The sequence below is a fragment of the Necator americanus genome, chromosome V, assembly GCF_031761385.1.
Source record: "Necator americanus strain Aroian chromosome V, whole genome shotgun sequence".
In the NCBI taxonomy this organism is placed as follows: Eukaryota; Metazoa; Nematoda; class Chromadorea; order Rhabditida; family Ancylostomatidae; genus Necator; species Necator americanus.
The window spans coordinates 36306395-36328994 of NC_087375.1; the positions used below are offsets into that span (position 1 = coordinate 36306395).

The 22600-nt window shown below is 38.7% G+C and overlaps 3 protein-coding genes across 7 annotated transcripts; 2 read left to right on the top strand and 1 right to left on the bottom strand.

Moving 5' to 3' along the window:
* Window positions 1-1431: 1431 nt before the first annotated feature.
* On the top strand, window positions 1432-10564 carry RB195_016260 (uncharacterized protein; the record flags this gene model as incomplete). Of its 4 annotated transcripts, none has more annotated exons than XM_064207333.1 (19): window positions 4234-4293; window positions 4579-4669; window positions 4860-5050; window positions 5162-5276; window positions 5827-5971; window positions 6043-6149; window positions 6212-6453; window positions 6573-6626; window positions 6722-6797; window positions 6855-7481; window positions 7941-8013; window positions 8088-8148; window positions 8224-8313; window positions 8950-9053; window positions 9123-9198; window positions 9279-9362; window positions 9420-9499; window positions 10428-10445; window positions 10516-10564. In XM_064207333.1, 19 exons carry the CDS (start codon window positions 4234-4236, stop codon window positions 10562-10564), a joined length of 2343 nt encoding a protein of 780 aa, XP_064063214.1. The 4 variants fall into 4 exon arrangements, with proteins under 4 accessions (XP_064063213.1, XP_064063214.1, XP_064063215.1 ...); XM_064207334.1 differs by having other exon boundaries at window positions 8950-9047; XM_064207332.1 differs by lacking the exons at window positions 10428-10445; window positions 10516-10564 and adding an exon at window positions 1432-1488 and having other exon boundaries at window positions 9420-9533.
* Window positions 9736-14948, top strand: RB195_016261 (uncharacterized protein; the record flags this gene model as incomplete). The annotated part of the gene is made up of 3 exons (XM_064207336.1): window positions 9736-9754; window positions 14401-14504; window positions 14751-14948. The coding sequence occupies 3 exons, from the start codon at window positions 9736-9738 to the stop codon at window positions 14946-14948; spliced, it is 321 nt and encodes a 106-aa protein (XP_064063217.1).
* RB195_016262 (uncharacterized protein) lies at window positions 14211-22600 on the bottom strand (the record flags this gene model as incomplete). 2 transcript variants are annotated; one of them, XM_064207338.1, is made up of 8 exons in its annotated part: window positions 14211-14348; window positions 15343-15477; window positions 17193-17344; window positions 17543-17719; window positions 18950-19061; window positions 21459-21577; window positions 22020-22146; window positions 22529-22600. In XM_064207338.1, the coding sequence occupies 8 exons, from the start codon at window positions 22598-22600 to the stop codon at window positions 14211-14213; spliced, it is 1032 nt and encodes a 343-aa protein (XP_064063218.1). The 2 variants fall into 2 exon arrangements, with proteins under 2 accessions (XP_064063218.1, XP_064063219.1); XM_064207337.1 differs by lacking the exon at window positions 14211-14348 and adding an exon at window positions 15203-15241.

Below are 22600 nucleotides of genomic sequence, written 5' to 3' on the forward strand. Positions count from 1 at the left end.
TCGAGGTTGGACCATGGCGAACTGCAGAGATGGGTGGCGGTACCGAGGATCCTTACACGATCCTAACCGCTACGCTCTGTCGCACCGCTTCGAGGGCAGCCGCGTGCGCAACTGTCCTTGCTTCATGTCGTTTCAACCAAACTATATATAGTGTAATCAGAACAGCGTGAAGGTTGGTATATTTGCGGAAGTTGTAACGCTCGAAGCGGTGCGGTTGAGCTGCCAGCTGTGCAACCAAGATGTCTAAGGCATTTTTTAATGTCTTATCATTCTTCTTTTTTTGCTTCCCGAGGTGAACTTATTCTCTATTTAACGACTATTTTTTGGACCACTGTTTTCGTCTCCTAGGGCAACTGCGATTATAATTCACTTGAGAAAAGACTTCATATGACTGCAAGTAATTGATGTGTGGGGAAATGTTGAAATTTACGATGTTGGTGTTACGGAAGAAATTGTCCCATTTTTGAGCGCTGGCAATGTTGGATTCATCCGTAAGTGAGAAGGAATACAGCGTATTTAAAAAAAATCATTTCATTTATTTTGTTCATAAATGCACTAGTTTAAAAAACTAAGGTTTTGAAGTGGATATGAAAGTATAGTGATAAAAATTAAATTGTGTGCTTGAACACAGGTGGTTGTTGACTGCTTTCTAGTTCTAGTGATAACCCGGTAAATTTCCACACAGCGAATTTATCACTCGTGTATTCATGGGTATTGTGCAATCTTGCGTCTGCCTTGTGCGAACTGTCATGTGTGAGTAGTGAGTAATTCTGACATAGCAATAACATTGCGGGACAAGCAGATTTTATCTCTACACTATGCGATATCTTTTTTTTTCGGGAATTTTCATTACGGAGATTTCATAATGGAAATTGCATTCTCGTAATGTCACACTTAAACGCAAGTCATAATTTCATAATGGCTGGGAGTTGGGGTTTCTCGATTTTCGGCCATGGCAACTCGATTTGGAGGGAACTATATGTTATCCAAGTTTCTTCATCGGAAACACAGCAACAAATGTCCTCTATTATAGAGATGAATCAGGAGTTAATTCTCAGTTTAATTTCTCCCCACCCTCCGAATATTTCGGCATTATTTTTGAGTTTATGCTGCAAACATGTGTTGTTTCGATTCCTTCTGCCGGTTTTTCACATCGTCCCGATAGATTCGGCCGAAGTTCGTTTTCTTGCTTCGCATACTGTGTTGTTTGGAGTGCGTTCCTCTTTCGTCGATCGATAACTCGTGCTTTCCTATGCGAGCCAGATATCTACGCCGTGGCCATTCAACGCCTATTTCATTGTGAATACCTGGTCGTCGCTGCTCCCAGGTGTTCATTATTCCCCGGCTGAAATATGTGACCCTTTATGGATACATTTTGTTCGTATTAAATTTCTATGTGATCCGAGAAGAGGCTGTTTCTCGATTGGTTCGATGATTAGACTCCACCGCACACGTCTGCACCGAGGTGTTGCAGCTTCATATCAGGAGGTCCCAGGTAGTAGGTTAACTGCTTTGAGTGAATAACAACTTAATTTAGAAGTTAGGTAGTTGTGGTTTCAATATTTCCGAAGGTTGCGCACTTCAGACGCTGATCTGCTGCTATGACAGAGACTCTTCATTTTTTTCTTCCTCGAATCATTGTCCCCTATCTTCAGGTGGTGTATTTTCGTGGAGGAATGATTTTTGTACCTCAACCCACTCTTTCACCTTGGGAAAATCCCAATTCTGTGACTTTTTCTTACAAAACCATAGAGTTGGATCAAAACACCCTGAGAATTGGTGCAATTGTGTAGGTGGTTGGGTTTGTTGTGGGACTCTCCTTTGCTCCAAACGGAATGCATGGATGAGTAAGTCTGATTGGAACTGGCGAGGGTCCCACTTCCACCATATACATAGTTTCCCCAGACCGCGCTTCGTTTTGACCCAACTGCATGTTAAAGGCATCACCCCGCTAATCTGAGGCGGTGCAGATTTCAGGTGGAGTATTCGTATACGGGATGGGAGACTATGGAGAAGGGGGTGATTCCGTCCATTTCTTCCTAATTGCCGTAAAAACGGCCCGGAAGATGCGGCGCCGCACGAGGCTGGTGCGCTCCAGTGGAACTCCTTGTAGAAAATAGTGCGCCAGAACGAATGGAGCCGTATCTTCCGGGCCTTTTTTTTACGGCAATTAGGAAGAAGTGGACGGAATCACCCCCCTCTCCATAGTCTCCCATCCCGTTTACAAATACTCCACCTGAAATCCGTACCACCTCAGATTCGTGGAGTGATGCCTGTTAACTAGAAGATGTTTTAAGGATAATGAATAAATTAGGAATAGCAGTTAACTTTTTTTTTCTCGAAAACAGATATTGAAGCAAAAAAGCTCGGCAGTATTGACTCTTTTCAAGAATGAGTGTATTCTCCATCTATTAACTTGTTCTAAGCGATGCTGTCGTTCTTTTATGTGACCAAGGAGACGAAATAAGTAGATGGGGATGATGCCTGGCTTCCGGTTTTTATGGGTTTGCGGCCGAATTTATGTTATTATATTCTTATACTAAGCTGTTTAATGTAAAGAACGGACATTCTAGAAGGGCACGAAACGTTTTGATGGCATATGCTTCTTTAGAACATGTCGAAAATTTTGTGCCAATCCCTTAGACATTGAGGTATTACAGTAACGGTGTCCTTAAATCAAAAAGTGTAATGACCTGAGACCGTGCACCGAAGGTAAGGCCTCATTGTCGGCTATCCTCACCTAATTAATCTAATCTTACAGTAAGACTGCCCCTGAACCTCTTCGCTCTAAACCTCTTGTTGTGTAGTGTTAGAAATACGCTAAGTGTTGTGATTTTGTTAAAATATCTATCTATGTCGTGAACTTCTTTTGCTTAAGTGCGAATTTTCAAGATTTTTTCAAGACTCCGCTTTACCTTTCGGAGTCCTAATTATCAAAAATATGTCTGATGAAAATCTCATATGTTTGCAACGAGTTCAAATTTTTCTCCTTTTCGGTGTATGGAAGTTTAACCAATGTTGTTTCGTTTAAGCGTTTACGTATAAGAAAGTGCAGTCTGTGTCAACCAGTGTAAAGCTTAGATCGAGCACAACGTGTAAGACAGACGTAAGCTGACCTCGTCTCAGTAATGGTGAGAGCTTAGTCATCGAGCTTTAGGTCAAACCTCTTTTCACTCCCTTGTTTTTTTTTAACTGTTATGGAGTTATACATGGATCTCAAATGTTGTCTCAAAAGTTATCTCAAATGTTCTGAAACTCTGAAATTCATTAAAATTCTTTCTGCTTCGATAAAGAAATGTTCTACCCTTACGTAAGCAGTTTTCAAGGTGTTTACACGAATTTTCTCATTGTTCATGCGCTCCCGTCCCGAATTTTCGTTATTCGAAAATGTTCCAAACGTTTTTTTTTTCTTGGAAAGAGTAATCTTTTCGCTGATTTTTTTGTATGAACTTGAATCTTTACTCGTAAACAAATAGTACTGTCCTTAATCGCGCAACAGATCTAAATGCCCTTTTCTGTCTTTTACAGAGAAGAAAAAACATTTCACAAAAAACATTTCACTGAGAAAGGGAATTGCAGCTGCAGCTGGTGATGCTGCTGCAGAATGTGTTGAGTCATTGTGTTTTAGTGCCACAGACGTATGTTCAACGAGTTCGAGCTTAGTCGAGTGTATATTGTGATTTGTTTTCCTAGAAAACCTGGAAATAAGCTATGAAATCTTCTTTATCTAAGTAGCACGGCGAATTTTTTTTTAACGTAATGGTTGTGTGTTTTCAGTCCGGCATTACAAAGTATCTTATGGTTTTATTCCATTATACCTAATGTTTATACCTATTGTTTTTCAACTTTCGCATTTGTTTACTACTTTTCATTCTGTCCTTTGCATCTTTTCTAGTTCTCTGACTCTACCTTTTGTTAGCGACGTAGAAATATCTGGACAGGTTTATTACTATGTCATTGTCATCAAATTCTGTCATTTCGCAACCAAACGCAACGCTGACGCGTCGCTATGTACACCATGCATTCATTCACTCTAAAGTCATCCATTTTGAGAGGCGGTTCCTGAAGTAACTGTTGTTCTGTTGGTGTTAGTGTAGATGGAGCGTTGCTCTTCGTTCTGCTCATTTTCATGTTGGTGCTCCACGATTTTTAGCGTAATTTGTACGCGACCGCCTCACACTTTATTGTCGTACAGTTTCTGGATGCTTACAAACTTTGAACATATACTTTCAGATGGAGCAAATCTCCGTGAAGTTGAGCTACAATGGTGCTCATCGCAGGTTTAAAATAAAGGTAAGTGTATTTTTGTTTGGCCATTTAATAAGCCCTAATATATTGATGAGGATGGCTTTGATTTGTCATCATTTCCATGCTCTTGGAAAAGAAGTTAGCGACACCAGGTGTCAATAATGTTTGTAGAAAGGTTATCTTACTTTCTCTGCCATAGATTAAAAAGTATGTTACAAAGTCGTGACCTTTTGCTACGTTATTGGATCCTAACTTGCTAATTCTTCTTCATCCCTATTCTTTCTGAGCAAACCCTTCTTCATTAGTCTAGTAATCAATGTAAATTTTCAGGGAAATAATATCGAGAGTCTTTTTTCTGACCTGATGACTAATGTGGCTCAACTTTCTGCAGAGTCGTCCCCGTTCGATATTGCATGGCAAGGTAATTTTTTTTTCACACCACAACACTTTCCCTTTAAAATAATTCTTGTGTTGGAAAACATCCCGAAACTAGTTTAAATTTTTTTTGGTAGATTTAAGGAACTGTTATTATCCGAAGAAGGCATTGATCTTTCAGTTCCATGGCTTAGTGAAATTATGTTATCTATGCGAAATAGTTTTTATTATATCAGACGAGGACGGCGACAGCATCATCATCTCTCGCCCAGTTGAACTTGGTGAAGCGATAGAATCGCGTCAAAATGATCTTCTCCGACTTCACACCATTGAGAAAAATACTGAAAAAACTACATTGAAATCGGAGAATGAGGCTGATAAAAGTCATGTGCCTGAGGAAAAATCTCAGAAGGATACAGGTGCAAATGTAAGTGTGATAAAAAGTTTCCTAAATGGTTTTCTTCTTTCTCAGTTTAGAAAGTTTAGTGAAGTGTAGAAGTACGAACCGATTTATTATTGTTAATACGTCACGTTTCAGGACGCCGTTCACGGAAATGTTGTCTGCGACTTATGCGACGCTACGATTATTGGCATCCGCTATAAATGCATCCTTTGCGTTGACTACGATTTGTGCCAGAATTGCGAAAAGACAGGTACTTTGAACTCATTTGTTGGATTGGGATTTGCCTGAAAAGAAGCACTGAGAAATTTCGTAGTTTTGAATGACGTGAGTGTTCTGCGTCATTCTACAGGTGCCCAAGCACTTTTTTGGAAGGAAGTATGAGAACACAAAAAGTAACGCTGCAGCTGGAAAGGGAGTTTGGAAGTGGAGAGAAAAAGAGCTTTGTAGATGTGATTAGACGTAGAGAAAAGTAACGGGAATAATTATTGATTTTCGCTGCACTGCCAGATGCCAAAAGATTTGTATGGGAATTTTATGCGAAAAAAAAAACACTTTAGTGCTGCTAGGCCTATTGTCACACCTACTGTCTCCTGTGCCGCTGGGTTGCGATAGCTGCGACGCGACTACTTTGATGGGAACGCCGAGGGGCGTATGGATGTGGAGGGCAAGTTGTGAACTGCCACTCCAGCTAGGCGGTAGTAGTCGTGATCCTAGGACACAGAGGACAAATTATTTGCCACTGGTTCATAAAACCAATCCTTGGGACTACATCGTTCTTGTGTTTACGCCTTGAATTCTAGGAGTGCATGCGCATCATGGAATGGTGCGAATTGTTGATCCGATGCGCACCTACGTCCCGTGGGGTGCTCGTTTGAGGTACACCACACAGACAGGTGTGCATCATCGTGGACATCGCTCAGGCGATCCTCACGGAGTTATACATCGGTTAGTTTTGTGAGCAAATAACAAGGATTATCTTGCTCAACGATTTTTCTTAGGTTCGTGTAATTTTACAGATTTCGCATGCATGAAAAAAGGGAACAGTTAAGTGAACAGGTGGCGAAAGGTATGCAGTACCTAACAGACATCGGACAAGTTGTTACGAGTGCCCTTGCAAATTTTGGTAGGTCTCGAAGAGTACCGTTCACTTGACAACTTATTCGTGGATCTTAATGTTTTCTATAGGTATCGACGCAAGTTACGAGGTGCAGGTTCCTGAAGAGAAGAAGGAGGTAAAAACCGAACCTAAGGAAGAGGCACCTGAAGAGAAAAAGGCGGAGGAAACTGAAGAATCTAAAACTACAAGCAACCCACCAACTGCTCCTAAAGAAGATGAACCAGACACGAACAACCGTACTGCAGAGGAAAAGAAGGTCAAATTTGAGGGAGAGGAAAATGACAAACCGCCGAAACTAAATGTCACAAAGGTATTTGTATGAATTATATAGCTCACGTCCGATGTATAACATCTCAAATGATACCGTAAACGTCTTCTATTAGAAAGGTTCTTAGAGTTTGAATACTGCATCAAATTCCTAACTTTTAGGACTTCAGTAACCTACAAGCCGCTGAGGAAATCTTTCGCGACGCTGTTAAAAAGGTGAATTTTTAACGAATTTCAAAAGCAGTGGTAAAGACTGCTTCTGTCCCCTACGTTTTCCAATCTGCATAGCTAACTGTTATTTATTTTTTTAGGGTTCTGACAATTCAAATCAGTCTCCTGCTGAGGAAATCTTTCGATACGAAAAAGTCCAACCACCAAAACCTTCAGGTTAGTGTAAATAGAATGTTAGTTGTTTTCGTAGGAGCAATGTCGCGCGTGTTGCAGAATCTCGTCGAATGCAGGACGCTGAAGTAAGAAAAGAAAGACACACGTATCCACCGTTTGGGGTCGGTGCTAGGGGTTCGTTGGGCTGTAGTAGGTCATGGCGTGGATCGCATTTACGAAACCCTTTCGAATATCGTGACACCCGCGACTTTGATTGTTACGATGAGAGGAGACGTCTACGCGATGAAGAAGATCGCTATGATGAACAGAAACGTACGGGAGATGCTGCGAAGAACGGCCGCGATCAGCGCAGATGGTGGTCGTCTCCATATAATGATTGGAGCAGTCCAGGCAGAAGGAACTTCCGATGCGATTACGACCCATTTGAGTTGCACTCCCACGGTTTTTCTGCCGAAAGAAGACGCTCAGCTGAAAATGAAGAGAAAGCTAAGGGTAGTGGGTGCAACCTTTTTGAAGAAAAGAATTTCACTGAAACGAAGAAACCAAGGAAATCCCTTGTCTCCGGAGAATTCTGCAATCGATTTGATGGACGTAGTGATCCCTTCAGAAGGAGCATAAACGGTCTTGGCGAACTGATTCGCAGAAATAAAGTTTGTCGCCCTGCTGAAGAAGGCCTGAAAGAAGCCGTTAAGGAAGCTGCACGTAGGATATACGATGATGACAACAGTGAGCGGACATTTCAGATTTGAACTTTACATGTAAAAGGATTTTTCGCTGCTATTAATCTTTTTGGAGTACTAATCTGTATCGAATTTGACAAGAAACAGCACATCGGAGTCATCCTGGTCGTTACGGCTGTTCGGAAAATCTCATGTCTAGTCAAAGATGAAGAAATCCGAATTCAAAATTTAACTTATCAGTAGTAGTGCAGTAGTTTTTGATTACTTGCCGCTTGTAGACGAAAATTTTTTGTACTCAAGTACGAGCAGTGACTAACGGCTGCGAACATGCATTGGACTTGTTCAAATTTTTACTGATTAATTGACATTTCGAATAATTCCACCTCAGGAAGTTTTCGAATAGTCAATCTTGAGTTACTCGATGCTTGATTTGTTTTTACTCGACTAAGTGCCGTGTGACTTTGAGAACATAACTGTTCCGCATACATTTTATCTTGAATTTCAGACTGCAGATGCTTCGTGACCAGAATGGGCAGATCACCACTTTGTCCAGCTTGTTGCAGGAAGGGTGTGCAGAAGTGTGTAATTCTTAATTTCTTTTTTGGGTGCGCAAATAAAAACTTGTTTTTGGAAATAGTATCCGTGTTGTCAGGTCAGGAAAATCATCACAATCATCGGCTGAAGGCGAACGTATGCCTGCTGAGGAGGTTGCGGTGAGATATCTTACTTCATTTGGAATTGAAAGCATTTTGAATATGTATCACCTGCATAGAGGATCGCTATTACAGGCTACGGAACAATCCGAAAAGAAGGAAAGGAGTGAATCAATGACAAAGGAGGATGCAAAACCAGAGATTTTTGTCCCTAAGGCCAGTCATGTACGTTGCTGCACCTTTTTTCACTAGAGCAGTTCTAGTTCACAAGCTGTAGCTTGCTTTGCATCGCTCATGTTCCGATATTTTGTGGATGTTGTATCTATAGGGAGCACTAGTAAACTGAGGAGTAAAATTAGTATTTTGTTTTTCTGTGCCCAGCTTATTTATAAAGTTCTTCAGCACTTTCTGTGCTTCTTAATGAGGTAGTCATAGTACAGTAGTAATTGGAGGAACTTTGAGGAAGACTGCTAAGCATTGCAGGCAGAAGTATACATTAGTCACGCTACAAATATAGTATTTCCGTGCTAGAACTAGTAACAAAGGATCCATCCTTAGTAATAATTGCATCAATCAAGCGTCATGTGCGTAGTATATAATAAACTCATTTCAAATTTGAATTTCACACTTCCTCATTTAGTCATCTTTCTACTTAGAACTCATATGATTTAGAACCTTCTCATTCTTTTAGTTCTTTTCTTTTAAAGATTTTCGTCCAACCTCTTCCTATTCTATTAACATTTCCGTTTGATGAAAACCTTCACTATTTTTGCGATGCTGCCAAATCCTACAGTACCACAACGATTCTCGATGTTATTTTTGGTTGTTTTTGTTAACTTACGTTGACTTTTTACATTATAGGATAGTTATGACCGTTGCTACAGCACCGACAGCTCCGGCGACTCAGATTTCGAAGCTCTTTCGTATGAAAGCATCCCCGATGAGGTTGAAAAAACGAGGTGGTCGTGAGTAGCTGCTAGTTGTTTGGTTATTTGTAAATGAGTTTTAGAGAACTTTTTCTCTGGACTTTTTAGGATTAAAAGTGCTCCACAACCATCGACAGATCAGGATGTTTCGGCCGTAGTCAATTCTGAAGTTGTTGTTAACCAGGTTATGAATTCAGTTTACTTCAGTAAATTTAGTTTAAATCGAGGACTAGATGAGCGTCTCTCATTTAGCTCTTATTTTAGCCATCGATTAACACTTTGTACCCAACTCTCAATGCCGAAGCCCAGCCAGTCGAAGCGGCGCACGTAAGCGAAGATCACAGCATTGTGAGTGTCATTTTTGGTTGATTGTTAGTTTCGAAGCCGCTTCAATGTTGACTTCAGGCTTCACGCTTGATTGACATGGGGTTCTCGGCAGAGGAAGTGTTCCGTGTTGTAAGGATGCATGGAAGCAATTTCGAACGGTGCATTGAAGAAATTCTCGCAAAAGAACCATGAACGATCCTTTGATGTTCTTTGACTAATTCTATTCTTTTCGTGTATATTCGATGCTATCGCTAAAACCTTGTGTATTCATTGAAAAATAGCTTAAAAAGTCGAAAAAAAGCGTAAACATTAAAAAGCCCAAAAATTGTAATTTTGATTGGCATTGGAGAAGACTCTTTCTTTAATCATCCTGTTTGTAGTGGATTTCTGGTAGATGCCTCCATTGTATAAATGTGCAAGATATTCGTTGAAAGAACACAAATACTAACTTCGATCGATTGATTTCCATGCTACGAAGACAAAGAGTTCTGGATCTTGATCACCAACGAGGGGTGTACATCCATCTGGTTAATGACCTAAGTGGTTTTTTTTAAGTAAGGGAGTAGTGGGGAGGTGACGCGCGCCTGGATTTCAGGCACATGTGTTCATACGGAAAGAAAATAAGAACTAAAGCGCTAGGAATAGAGTTGAAGAAATGAGCGGGTGGATTTCCCAGGGAAGACCAAAATTGTTGCGAAAGGAAACGATAGAATCAAGAAGACTTTATCAGGGTGCTACTACCTAATTACTAACAAAAATAAAATAAAGAAAAAAATTCTAAAAAAGTGAAACGCGAGTTGAAATGCGATACATTTGTGCACATATCGCAGGAGTAATCGAAAGGGAAAAATCCAAGCAACTTCGGGACTGGCATTATTTCGGGATGGATAAATGGAACATGTAAATAAATCTAAGTGATATTCTTAGGAATTCTTGATTTCTAGAAGATATAGCGCCGGCGCTTCGCATAGAAAATTTAGAGACGCAAAAACAAATCAGCAACCCCTACCATGAGGCCATGGAGTCTGTTTCTTTGATCTACAGTAACTTAGAAGAGCACTAGGCACGAAACCATCGCACATGTAGCAACAGACGCCAAAACGGGTCAGAAACATGAATTCTGCGGAATCTGTCCTACCACTTTGAGAATGATCCAGAATTAGTGTATTTGCAGAACAATTCCATGCAAAATTCGCACAGTAGCCTATCTGGAATGGATCTAGGACTAGAACTGGAACTAACTTCCAAAACGGCACCAACTGGAATCGAACACATAGTTGTTGCTTTTATTCTCTTTTTTCTTCCTAGCCAAATAACCGTTCCCTACTTCCTCCACATTTTTTGCCAAAAATATCTTAAGAGGTTCCGCCGATTCATGTTTTGGCATTCACACGATTTTTGGTTCATTCCGGCAGAGCGTACTCGGCAATCTTCGGTGCCGACGAGCGGATTGTGACAAGAAAACGTTTAAGCAGCATCGCAAACAATCCGAATGAATTTACTGGACTCTTAACTGGCTCAATGTATGTTTATGGTTGTTAAATTAAACATGCAGTATTTTGTTGAAAAAAAAGTGAAAAAGAAAGTAGAAATGAGTTCTATTATGGAAGCAACACATCCATCTTTCGTCATCTCTTCAAAAATCCTGAGCTTTTTAACCTTACTTTTTCTTTTTCATAACTGAACTTTTTTATATCAGTTGGTATCCTAGGACTGCGTTCAACTGTCAATATGCGAATAATATAGACTCTACTTGTCATCCATCAGAACAGAGAACAATGTAATTTTTAATTTTCTCATCGTTCTAGGTTGTTTGTAAATAAATACAAAGAAAATAAAAGTGTTAGACATTCCTACATGGATCAGAGAATCACCGAAAGTTTTTTTTTGAGATTCCCTTTCTAGAAATATTTCCGATTTTTCAGAGTTTTTCTCCCATGAATTATGTTTCGTCAAACACTAGAAAAGGAATGAATTTAGGGAGGAAAATATAGACATAAAAAATATACATATAATGTAGGAAAATTTAAGGCTACATTAACAACGAAGAAGAGGAAAGACATGAAGTTAATGGTGTTGTGAGCTCTTTAGAATAATAGAAGAAAGCCTTAAAAATCCAAATTGCTCCTAGATCCAATCCGAATCCGAAGAAATCATAGTAATTTGTAGAATGACGGGAATCTATAGTAATTTCGCTTGTAAGCTGCCAAATTATAGTCGGGCTCAAGACGATCTGAGTCCTATGCGTAAGCAACTTCGCTAGAAGCGCTGCGGTAGAGCGTAGCGGTCGGGATCGCGGTGGGATCCACTTCGTTTTGATCCGTATAAACCGTACACCTACGTATAGTCGGGTCAAAGGGACATGAAGCGCGGCGGTGCAGTTGCCATGTGTAAGCGGCTGCGCTGGAATCATTGCGTTGAAGACAGCGGTTGGAATCAAGGTGGGATCGTCGTAATGAATGTGGCTAGCAAGGGTCCCCACTCGATCCTAACCGCCACGCTCTACCGCACCGCTTACGCGACTGCACCGAGCTTCATTTCTTCTTTACCCTACTAGACCCCGTTTTCGCTCCGACTTTTGGATGGTTTCTTCCGCAAATGCAGAATGTTCCCCGTTTGATGACTTCTCCTGCGCAGGGTTTAGATCCGAAGCGGTTCCACTTTGCGTAATTAAGTGGTTTTTAGTACATATATGCTGTAAGGGAAGATGGGACCTTGACAGAGTTGGTGGATTTCCGGGAAACCCCGCGAAGACCTACCTAGTTTTATGGTTCCGGACTTCAAACAGCAACGATTCAGTAAACGAGCATAAAACATGTTTCGACTTGCAAACGAGTTGCACTTGTCAACACGTGTCGTTTTGTGAGAGAAACACGTCCAAACTCGAAACTATCCCCAGAGAATCGAATGTTACACGCAACACGATGAATCCTCGGAACCACAACCGCCCGGATGAGACCGGTTGAAATGTGAGCTTGGAGAGTGGTATGTGTTATTTATTTGTAAGATTGAGCTTATCTTAAATCGAGAATTTTTTCCTTGTCGATGTTAGCATTATTTTGCAAAAACGAGTAGAACGAATGAAGCAAGAGCAGTCCGAAAGAAAGCCGTGTTCTTTCGTTTTCCGCTGTGCGTTCTGTAGTTCCGTGTCCGTATTAGATGAGCTTATCGTAGGCGTGCTCGTAACTCTTGCTAAACGATCAATGAACGTCACAATCCGATTTGAAGAATAATATTAAGCAACCGTCTGGAAATCGAAAAAAAAAAACACTTTTTATTGTTACCGCGTTAACGAAGAATTTGTGTAATATCACGAAGAATATACTGTAGGAAACCGTTGCATTCTCTATTCTGCAGTACCATGATCACAGTTCACGGTCACACAGTCTACTGCGTATTTGATTTGTGGTGCAATATGGCGTGAGCAGTTATGCACAACTCGGACCGATTATCAATTATGTTTTTTTTTTCAGGACTGACTTGAACAGTTCTTTTAAAACAATATTTGCGACACTATGACTTTGCAGTTTGTATACGGTAGACTTATTTAATACAGACGCGCGACAGGAGAATACAAAGAAAGAATCGCGGATTTTTGACCGGTTATGAAAATATGCTCATCATCATTCGCAAAAATTCCGAGCCCTTAAGAATTCTAGATAATTCTTCTATGAAATCTTTCATCCCTGCTTATTCGAACTGGAATAAAGGATCACAGAATTCTATGGTCGCTTTCCTCTTATGGATGATTTCGTTTTTATTTCTTCTAAAATTTTCATGGAATTATTTTTGGTAATCCTGATGTATTCCTGGACATAAATTCCGTCTGACATTTGCGATTACTTTCATTCCCGAAAAAGTGTCGTAATTGGATGAAGATCTTTCACTTTGAGGACTGTCTTAAACAGTTTTTTGAAACAACGCGACATTGTGACTTTGCAGTTTGTGTACAGTAGACTCACTTAATGCAGACACGAGACAAGAGATTGCAAAAAAGGAATTGCGGATTGTTGACTGGTTATAGAACTATGCTCATCATCATTCGGGATTTTTTTCTAATAGTCAATACTACAATGTTCGTAAACTTACAATATATGGTATTTACCTGCCTGTGAATTAGTGTACATCCGTCCTGTAATTCCACCATTCATGTCGAGTGCACTAATTATTCCTAACTATTGGACTATTGGAGAACGAAGATCCCTAAACGGAAAATGCTCGTCTAACCTAAGCATCCTTGCCTTGTCGGACACATTTCACATAGGAATGGAGAACTCGTCCATCATGATATGATTTATTTACAATCTTAATGCTTGTTATTTACAACAGCATGAAAATCTCAAATCGGAGAGAAACGACGTGCTCCATCTCTCATTAACACGAAAAGGAGAACGGAAGACTAAAACGAAGAACAACGGAGTGAACGAGCAAAAATATGATTTAGGGGCATGTGAATTTAATCGAAGAAGGAGAAGAATACAATAATAAGGTACCCGAAACAAATAACTGTGGTCAAGAGATGTGTATTTATGTGTGTTTGTATGTGCATGCATGTGCATAATCGTTGCGATGCGATATCGCACCATGATCGCATCGCATCACGATATATATTATCCAGGTAGTAAAGCGCAGAATCGGAGATAACACGGATAGATGTGTAGAAGAGCGCAAAAGAAGAGGAGGGAGGAAAGAAAGAAAGAAAGAAAGAAAGAAAAAAGAAACAAACAAACAAACAGAACACAACTTGCTCTATTCGACATTACTCGGATTCATCTCTCACTCTCAAATTTTTTTTTTACCAGCTAAGGCAGCAACTTTGTGTAACGGGTCCACAGTGATTGCTTATGAACCGTCGGCCACCGTAGGACCTCATAACATCCCTCGTCGGAACCGTCGTTGCGGTTTATTTTGTTGCTCCACCAATTTGATATTCACCAACGTTGCTAGACCATTCGCAAAATTACTTTGCTTCTCTTTCACCATGACGTCGCTGCTCGGCTTCAGAATCTGTAAAGATCACAAATTTTTCCTGCATTTTCTAATTGTTTATGCGTTTTAGGTTTTACGTCATGCACATTTGTGCGAGGTGCTGGCAAAAACAAATGGAGCGCTAATAGCAGCCGACTGCGTTCAGCAACTGCAATCAGTTTAAATCATAAAAAGGTTGGCAGAACTCCCACCGCTTCTTTACTTTTTGTGGAAATTTCCAGAAATGTTCAATATATCTTTGAGAAATACGTAACCTCTGGCTAGTCCTATTCTTTATTTTTCTAGATATTTTTCCTAAATTTTATAATGTTCTTAAATTCTTAATGTTTTTAATGTTATTGTTATTGTTTTTGTATGTATTCATCAACTTTAATAACTCCAACTCCCTTTTTCATCAGATTTTCCGTTGTTTCTTTATAGATTTCCTTCCTTGGGGCAAACGCATACGACATCCAGAGACGTTTCCTTCACTCTTCAGTGTCAAACAAGAAAAAAAAAATCGAAAATTCCCACAGATTCAAATCCCTTCCCTCATTCCCTCACTCCCTAATTCCGACCTTCGAATGGAAATTCCGCTACGAACACTTAAACCAATACAGCGAAAAGCAATTAAAGTAATTTACACACATTATTGATTAGTTTTCCCGCACTCTGACATTTAATTCCAGGACCGTTGAACAATGAATGAGTTGCTCTGTTACCCTGAATTTTCTCTGACAAAGGACATTAGGGACACAATTCCATCCCTATGCTCGAGAGTTTTTTGATGCTCGATGAGCAACAGTTACGAAAAAAAAACAAAACATCCTTGCCTCAGCCATCCGTAATTAAATACACCTCTCAAAATAGTCGCGGAAATTAGCTGCGTCGATTCACGATTCACTACGTACATATTCAAAAGAAAACAAACGCTGAACAATGCCTCTTAAAAGGAAATGTTTACCAGACGAACGAAAATGAAAGAAGAAAAAAAAAGAGGAGGAGGAGGAGAAGAAGAAAAACAAACGTTCACCTGAAATGAACACAACAGATTCTCGTCCACATTCATCACCGCACCAGCGTTATCGAATTCACCACAGTAATTCGGTGCTGAGAAGACCGTGACCAGACCCCGTCGACCAAAAAACTCGTAACCGTCTTCCACAACCTGTAATCAAGGGATTCTTTCATTACCAAAATCTTTATCCTGGGGCCTCAAAGGTTTTCATGGAACATTCTACAATTATTTAGTGTATTTGCGGAGGATACTTCGGAAGAGGTCACGTCAAATTTACATAGTCCCGGCAAAAAAAAGGTGAAATTTGTTATAACTACTCGCTAGAAACAGGTAAAAATGTAAATTGGGCTAAATGAGCAAACAATATCGTATTCCATGATAGGATAAGGAATATTGATTGCTTTTGAAGGCAATCAATATTCCTTATCCTTTAGCCTTGGGGCAACGGTTAGATGCGTTATTTTCCTAGAAGGCCGCCGCAGCTCATACTTTGTCTTCGTCCTCAAAGGAAAAAGGAAACGAACAAAAAAAAAAACGGGGAAAAAACAAACAAAAAGCAGGGATGAATAAGAATAAATAAGTAGAGATGAACAGGATCAAGCATGGACCACCGCCAATTTGTTGACCCAAGTACAAAATAGCAAGACGTCGTCTTGCCAAGCAAGTAGATTAGTGGAATTTTTACTTCATCAGGGTTCCAGATACCGTATAGCTGGATGTTTAGACTATTTTCTAACGTCCAATATGTGACCTAATGTGAGATTCGACTCGGTGGATCCGATTCGGTTCGGTTCAACATCGTTCTGGTTTATTTCCTCTTCACTGACTCTAATCCCCTCTAGGACGAGGTTTCTGGCTTTTTTCACTGACTCTAATCCCTTATGACGAGGTTTCTGAGCCTCATCTGAGTTTAGTGGTCACGAAGAAGCTTTTGAGATCACAATTTGAAGGAATAGGGCCGAAAAGAAAACGGATACCGGATTCCCTGAGAAGATTCTCATTTCTCTTAATCTATTTTCTATTTATCTATTTTTAAATTTTTTTTTATTTTCTATTTCTATTTATTCTGTTCAAGATGTCAATTACATGAAAAAATTACACGAAAAATTGCGAAAATTTCTAGTGATCTTTGATTTTAATATAAAAAAAAAACGTTGGAAATCACTAATTAGATGACTGATTTGTTTACTCCGGCAAGTAAACCTGTTTGGAGATTTTTTTAGAACAGACTGAAATATCCGCATCGTTTTCTTTTGCGGAATAGTGAAAGTGTTCATTCTGAGCTTTACAAATCCGAGTGATCCAGAAGTATCAATTTTTTTCTTTCAACCTTTTATCTGTTCCAATTTCATTTTGGTATATATTTCTCAAATATCTTAGGGTTGTCGTTTATTCCAGAAAAAAGAACAATCTGGACTTGAAGTACGGAGCCCAGATGAGAATTTATTCAGTTGTTTATTATTAAAAATAGCTATTTAGCATGGATTTAGATTATAATTTCTCATAGAAATGTTGTCTACGTCATCTGCAACGTGTAGATCAAAAGTGAATTTGTAAAGAAAGGATTCCCTTATAGAAATGTCGATCTTCTGAAGTTGTCCTGGATTAACTTTCAAAAAGTGCTCAAAATAGTTTTTTTTCTTGGTTATGACATCTCTACGACTCTAGAAAACGCTGTAGTTGAGGTCGTAGCAGTTCAGGAAAAATATCCAGAAAAGTATTATTCAGTAGAGGAAATGAAAATTGGTAAGGAATCCAAAGAGAAAGCGAGAATAGTAGTGTCACTATCGTATTTTAAGAAGATTTGAGAAGATCATGACCTCAGAACCTCGAATTGAGGTGAATTTATTCCAAGCTAAGCTCACCTGGTGTCCTCGTACAACAATATCCAAATCCATTTTTTGTAAGAATTGCGCCAATACATCCACCCCGAACACATAGGATACACCGCGTTCGTTTGGTGCCCAACCGACAACGGAAGAGTCCGGATCCGACCATAAGATGTCACAAAGCAATCCTGAATTACAGTGACAAGGTGAGACGAATGAAAATTGATGGGAACCGTCAAAGCGAATCACGCGACTCGGAAAATGTGGGGAAAAATCCCGGAAAGAAAGCTATCTACGTGAATTTCACGAATTCCTATTATTATGCTGTAAACAGCGTTTTTCCACGTGAACACAGCCAAAATCCTTGCTGTCCGCTGATTTCTTACCTGTTTCCTGCACGTCGCACGGTCTGGATATCCGTTTTAGTTGGTCGAGTGACCTGAGGGTCGGTGAAAGACCACCATGGCAGCAGAAGATCTTATTGTCGATAAGCGCCGCTACTGGCATACAGTTAAACACATCTTGGAACGTTTTCCACAATTTCACACTGTAGCGTCGTTTACCTTAAATATGTAGAAAAATAATTTTAAGAAAAAACCATGATAAAATAGTAATTATTGTGAAATTTCTAGCGCTCTAAAAAATTGCCAGCAGCCATAAATTCATTTCAGTTCCTTGTGCGCAGCTTATGATTCCTCATCCTGCGCCATGGGAAGTAAACATGGGAAGAATGATGACCTATGTGGTTGTTGTTGAGGAGTCGCTTTTAAGTATGGCTATTAAGTAAACATCAAATAAACAACTGGCAAACAACAACAAAAAAAGCTGTTTGTGGAGATAGAAACGATTTTTCACGGATTCCGACCGGATTTGTTTAAATGCATTTAAAAAGTGATGGAAACAGTTACGGAATGACCAAGCGAATTCCTCGAGGAAAATCCTGCTCCTCAACATCGCGCTTCCATAAAGAAATACAGAAAACTTCTTAGATTCCAATTTTAAAAAATAATATAACAATTATAAGCTCAAAGTAGTGAATAATGAAATTTGATATTTTTTTTTTACGAAAGATGCAGGAATGATTCGCATTGGCTTGATTTATTCCTTTATTACTTTATTTATTTACAAAACAATTTAAATTCATCTGTATGGTTATAGAATCTTCGTTTCTCAAAAGAGTTTTTTTTTTCAAAATTTTTTGAATTTTTCAAATGCTTACACTAGTCCTGACTAACTTATGACAGGTAACTTATTTTCCAGAAAAAAAAAACTACGGATGCCATAATTCGTGACATTAGTGACAGATATCCGTGTAAGGTTAAGTGAAATGACTTAGTAAAAAATACAAAGCTATTTTCGGAAAAAAATTACGTTGATGGCTGACGAGGTCGACTGATGGCCTTACGTGCTTACAATCCCCAGGAGGCGTTTTTTCCTAAAATACGGGGCCAAAGAGAAGAATAACAAGACCAGAAAACTAATCCCTAACCTCTTCTGCCTCCGCCTTGAATGTCAGCCGATAAATGACTGAGTTCACCGATCAACAACCTACAAACACCCTCACCTACGATCCCAAAAAATAATCCGATCCAAGCAGGCACACGGCTCTCTATGATAAATTATGGACGGGTAGTAAATTTTCCGCGGTACCCGGTCATTGAATGGTGTTCAGCTCACAGAAAAACCCAGCAGAAAGTGGATTTCTCCGGAATTTCACATGTTTCGTTTTCGTTCTCGCCCGGAACGTTGGCGACAATTATTCTTCGCGAAGAGCGACGTCTTGAATAACTCACATTCGTCATGGAATCCATAAATCCTGTTCAGATTTGCCACCTCGTGATTGCCTCGCAGTAGGAAGAAATTGTTCGGATACTTGATTTTGTAGCATAGTAGTAGTACGATCGTCTGAAATGGATAGCTATTGATTTTTGGGATGAAAAATAAGTTTTCCAATAAAAAACAAAGGTATATGGACGTACTGTCAACAAATAGTCTATTTTTTGACATTATATCCAGTTTAAAATTAATTTAAATCAATAAACATAGAGGATAAATGTCTGTTGATTAAAACAAACGTTCTTTATTAAAGGACGGGAAGGAGAATTAAAACAATCCGCAGATTCAACCGAGCTAGGAACTCTATTGAATCTCTTTCTCTTCATCTCTTTAAGTGACCTTATTACTGTTGGTCCAGGAACGTTTATGGGTCCCAGGAACCCATATGGTCTCTATGAAGTACGGGACACCGGAACTATTTTTTTTTTGATTCTTACGGTAATTTCACTAACCGAAGGAGAAGAACAGGTGGTAGAACAGGCGGAAAATTGTTTAATGGAAATTTGAATTTGAGTCCAAACCTATGGTAGTTTTTTTTTAACTCATAAAAATCATATTCGCATTACTAAAATAAAAAATAAGAAATAATAAAATTTGTAATAAATAATAATAAAGATATAACATGTATAATTCCTTTAACAGGACAAATAAGCATAAAATCTAATAGATAAAATAAATGTAATAGATAAATAATATAATATAATAGATAAAGATGAAAGTTGTTTGAGTTTAAACCTAAGATTTTTTTTTTGGTTTTTCAACTAAAAATCATGCAAACACTACTGAAATTTTAAAAATAAGTAAGTAATAAAATAATTTAAAAAATGAATAAGTGTAATAAAATAATGTCAGATAAACGTGAATATTCAAATATAAATAAAAAAGTAATAATATAAAAAGTGATAAAGTTATAATAAACGTAATAAATCTACTACACTACACAAATGAATATGAAATACAATAGGATCATATGTTTAATATAATAATATAATATAATAATTTAATATAATAATATAATAGTATTTCTACTCCTCTATAATAAAAGAACAGGATATAATAATTCCCCTTCAGTCCCCCGTCTTATTTTTCATGCATCGTTTAAAATGCTATGAATAATATAGCTGTTCCCAGTTTCTTTTGGATCGTTCGTGAGCAGCTGAGGCTCTCTCTCTGTCTCTCTGTCTACTTTTTAACCATCGTCATGTGTGTGCTATTCAACACACGGAACACACAGCGATGTGTTCCGTGTGTTTTGTTGAAGGGTGGAAAAAAGATCGGTCCGTTCGGTCGATAGGCGAAAACGAATCCATCCATCTACGGTGTAACATTCTTTTCCCCCGGCAAATACATACACAATACTGTACTGTACACCAAGTAATTTCTGTGTTTAATATTTTTTTTAGTTAAATAAATAAAATTTAATATTTAATTTAATTTAATTTAATTTCAACCATTTAATCCGTTAAAAGTCTTCGAAATCCTTGAGAATGGTAAAAAATGGATTTGAAATTTCCTTTTTATTGAAAGCAAATGAGCAGTCTATGAGATTCAAATATGAATGTATGCACAAATTTTAAAAATGTTCAACTCAAATATAAGTGTATATGTAATATTTGCAAAGAATTCTATTTAAATCGTAATATTTGGGAAATATAGATAATTTAATAATATAATAAAGGGAGAAAAATAAGGAACTAAGAAAAACATATTTGTGTTAAAAATTGAAAAAAAAATGAAAGTGGACATAAATTTAAAAAAATTGAAAAGAATTATAAATTATAAATTATTTGAAAAGAATATAGATAATATAATAAAATAATAAAGAATAAAACAATGAGCGGGCTGATTTCTGGAAAGAAATCTTTGAAATCCTAATTCTTGATTCTCTAGAACCCTTGAAAGATGAGTTTTAACGGGGAACTTTGTCCCTGATTCAGGACGAGTTCCCTCCCCAATTCCCATACAATCCTTGCAATTACAATTAAGCGCCACCACATTCATGTCCGAGTAATTTTTCGGCGTTCCCCATCGCGACTCGGTCGATTTTCTGGTTTTCTTCCTGGTTTCGGTGCTCGGATGATCGCTCAGCCTCGTATAATGACACCTTCGATACCTACGAACAGTCCACTATGGGATTATAGTAAGCGCGACGTAATAGTAGGAACTGGTTCACGCGTCTGCGTACGATTATCCGTCCAGACGCTTCGGAACCAGCCACTACTAATATCCGTTACTTCACATTGTCACAAAGGTGCGAATTCTCGGGTTCACAGCGCACAGCACGTGTCCTGGGAATAAGGTCAGAGCGGACGAGACTGGGCGAGATTTCCCTTCATTTCCCTTCACGTTCCCCCCATTTTACCGTCCGCACACCCAGACAGTACAGTTCAAGGACGTTTTTTTTTAAATGATGTATTCGAAAACAAAATGGGACCCTAAATGAGATGTGACAGTTGTCCTCCGCACCTCGATACTCTTCGGTCCACGATCTACGTAGTCGCCGAGAAATAGATAGTTGGACTCTGGCGGGAAGCCGGCAAGAGTGAACAAGCGGAGCAGATCGTTGTACTGACCGTGAATGTCGCCTGAAATTGTGAGGAAGATGAGGCCTGAATCACAAACGTTACGCTCACGAAAACGCTTATTATTCGAATCCCTGCGGTCGTTCCGCATTACGACTAAAACATTCTCATATAAGAACATCAAAGCAAGTTTTTCTCTTTCAGAATGAAATGTGTGAACGGTTACGAAAAAAGTTGACGTCATTTATAAGCGACTTTCCGTAGTCACACACACACTCATCAATCATAAGCGTGTCTAGTGCGATTCGGATTAGTTTCGACCGCAAAAAAGAAGACGTCAGCGGCCGATGTAAGACTGGTGAGAAAATACTGCTAGAGTCGTAAAGTTGAAAAGAAAAATCAATGGGAAATTCTTCACCGAGAAGCGAAATTTCTGGATCGATTCGATCGATTCCAAAGGGAAAAGAGATTATTCATTTTATTTATTTATACGCTATTTACTAACCTGCGATTTTAAGCGGTGGCTCAAGTTCCAGCAACATTGGCTGATGAAGGAAAATTTGTCTGGATAACATACAGATCATACGGATTTCGCTTTCGGATACATCGATACTTTTCTGCCATGGTTTTACCTGAAATTGATATTTTTATTTCATTTTAATTTTTTCAAAATTTCCTTTGAACGTTTCTTCATTTTCCTTGTTTCTTTTTTTTTTCTCTCCAAAAATCTCCAAAAATTTGCCAATAATTCCAATTTTTGACGGTTTTTTTCTTGACATTATATCAATCCCTCCTTTAATTTTCTGGAGTTTTACGTACTTTGCTAGGACAAATTTTCCTTCTTAAGAATTTCCAAAAGTTTCCTGGATCGAGAAAGGATTAAAGGAAATTAGACGATTTTCAAACAATGACAAATGCTGATCTTAATATCAGTAAGATTGTAGAACTCTCAAAAATAACAAAATTTGTTGATGAGTAAACAAAGCTGTAAATAAACAACTATGGGAGAATCACCTGGACAAGTGTGCTGATCACTTTGTTCAAATCAAGATCGCCGTAGTGAACAGATTTTCGCCGCATTACCAT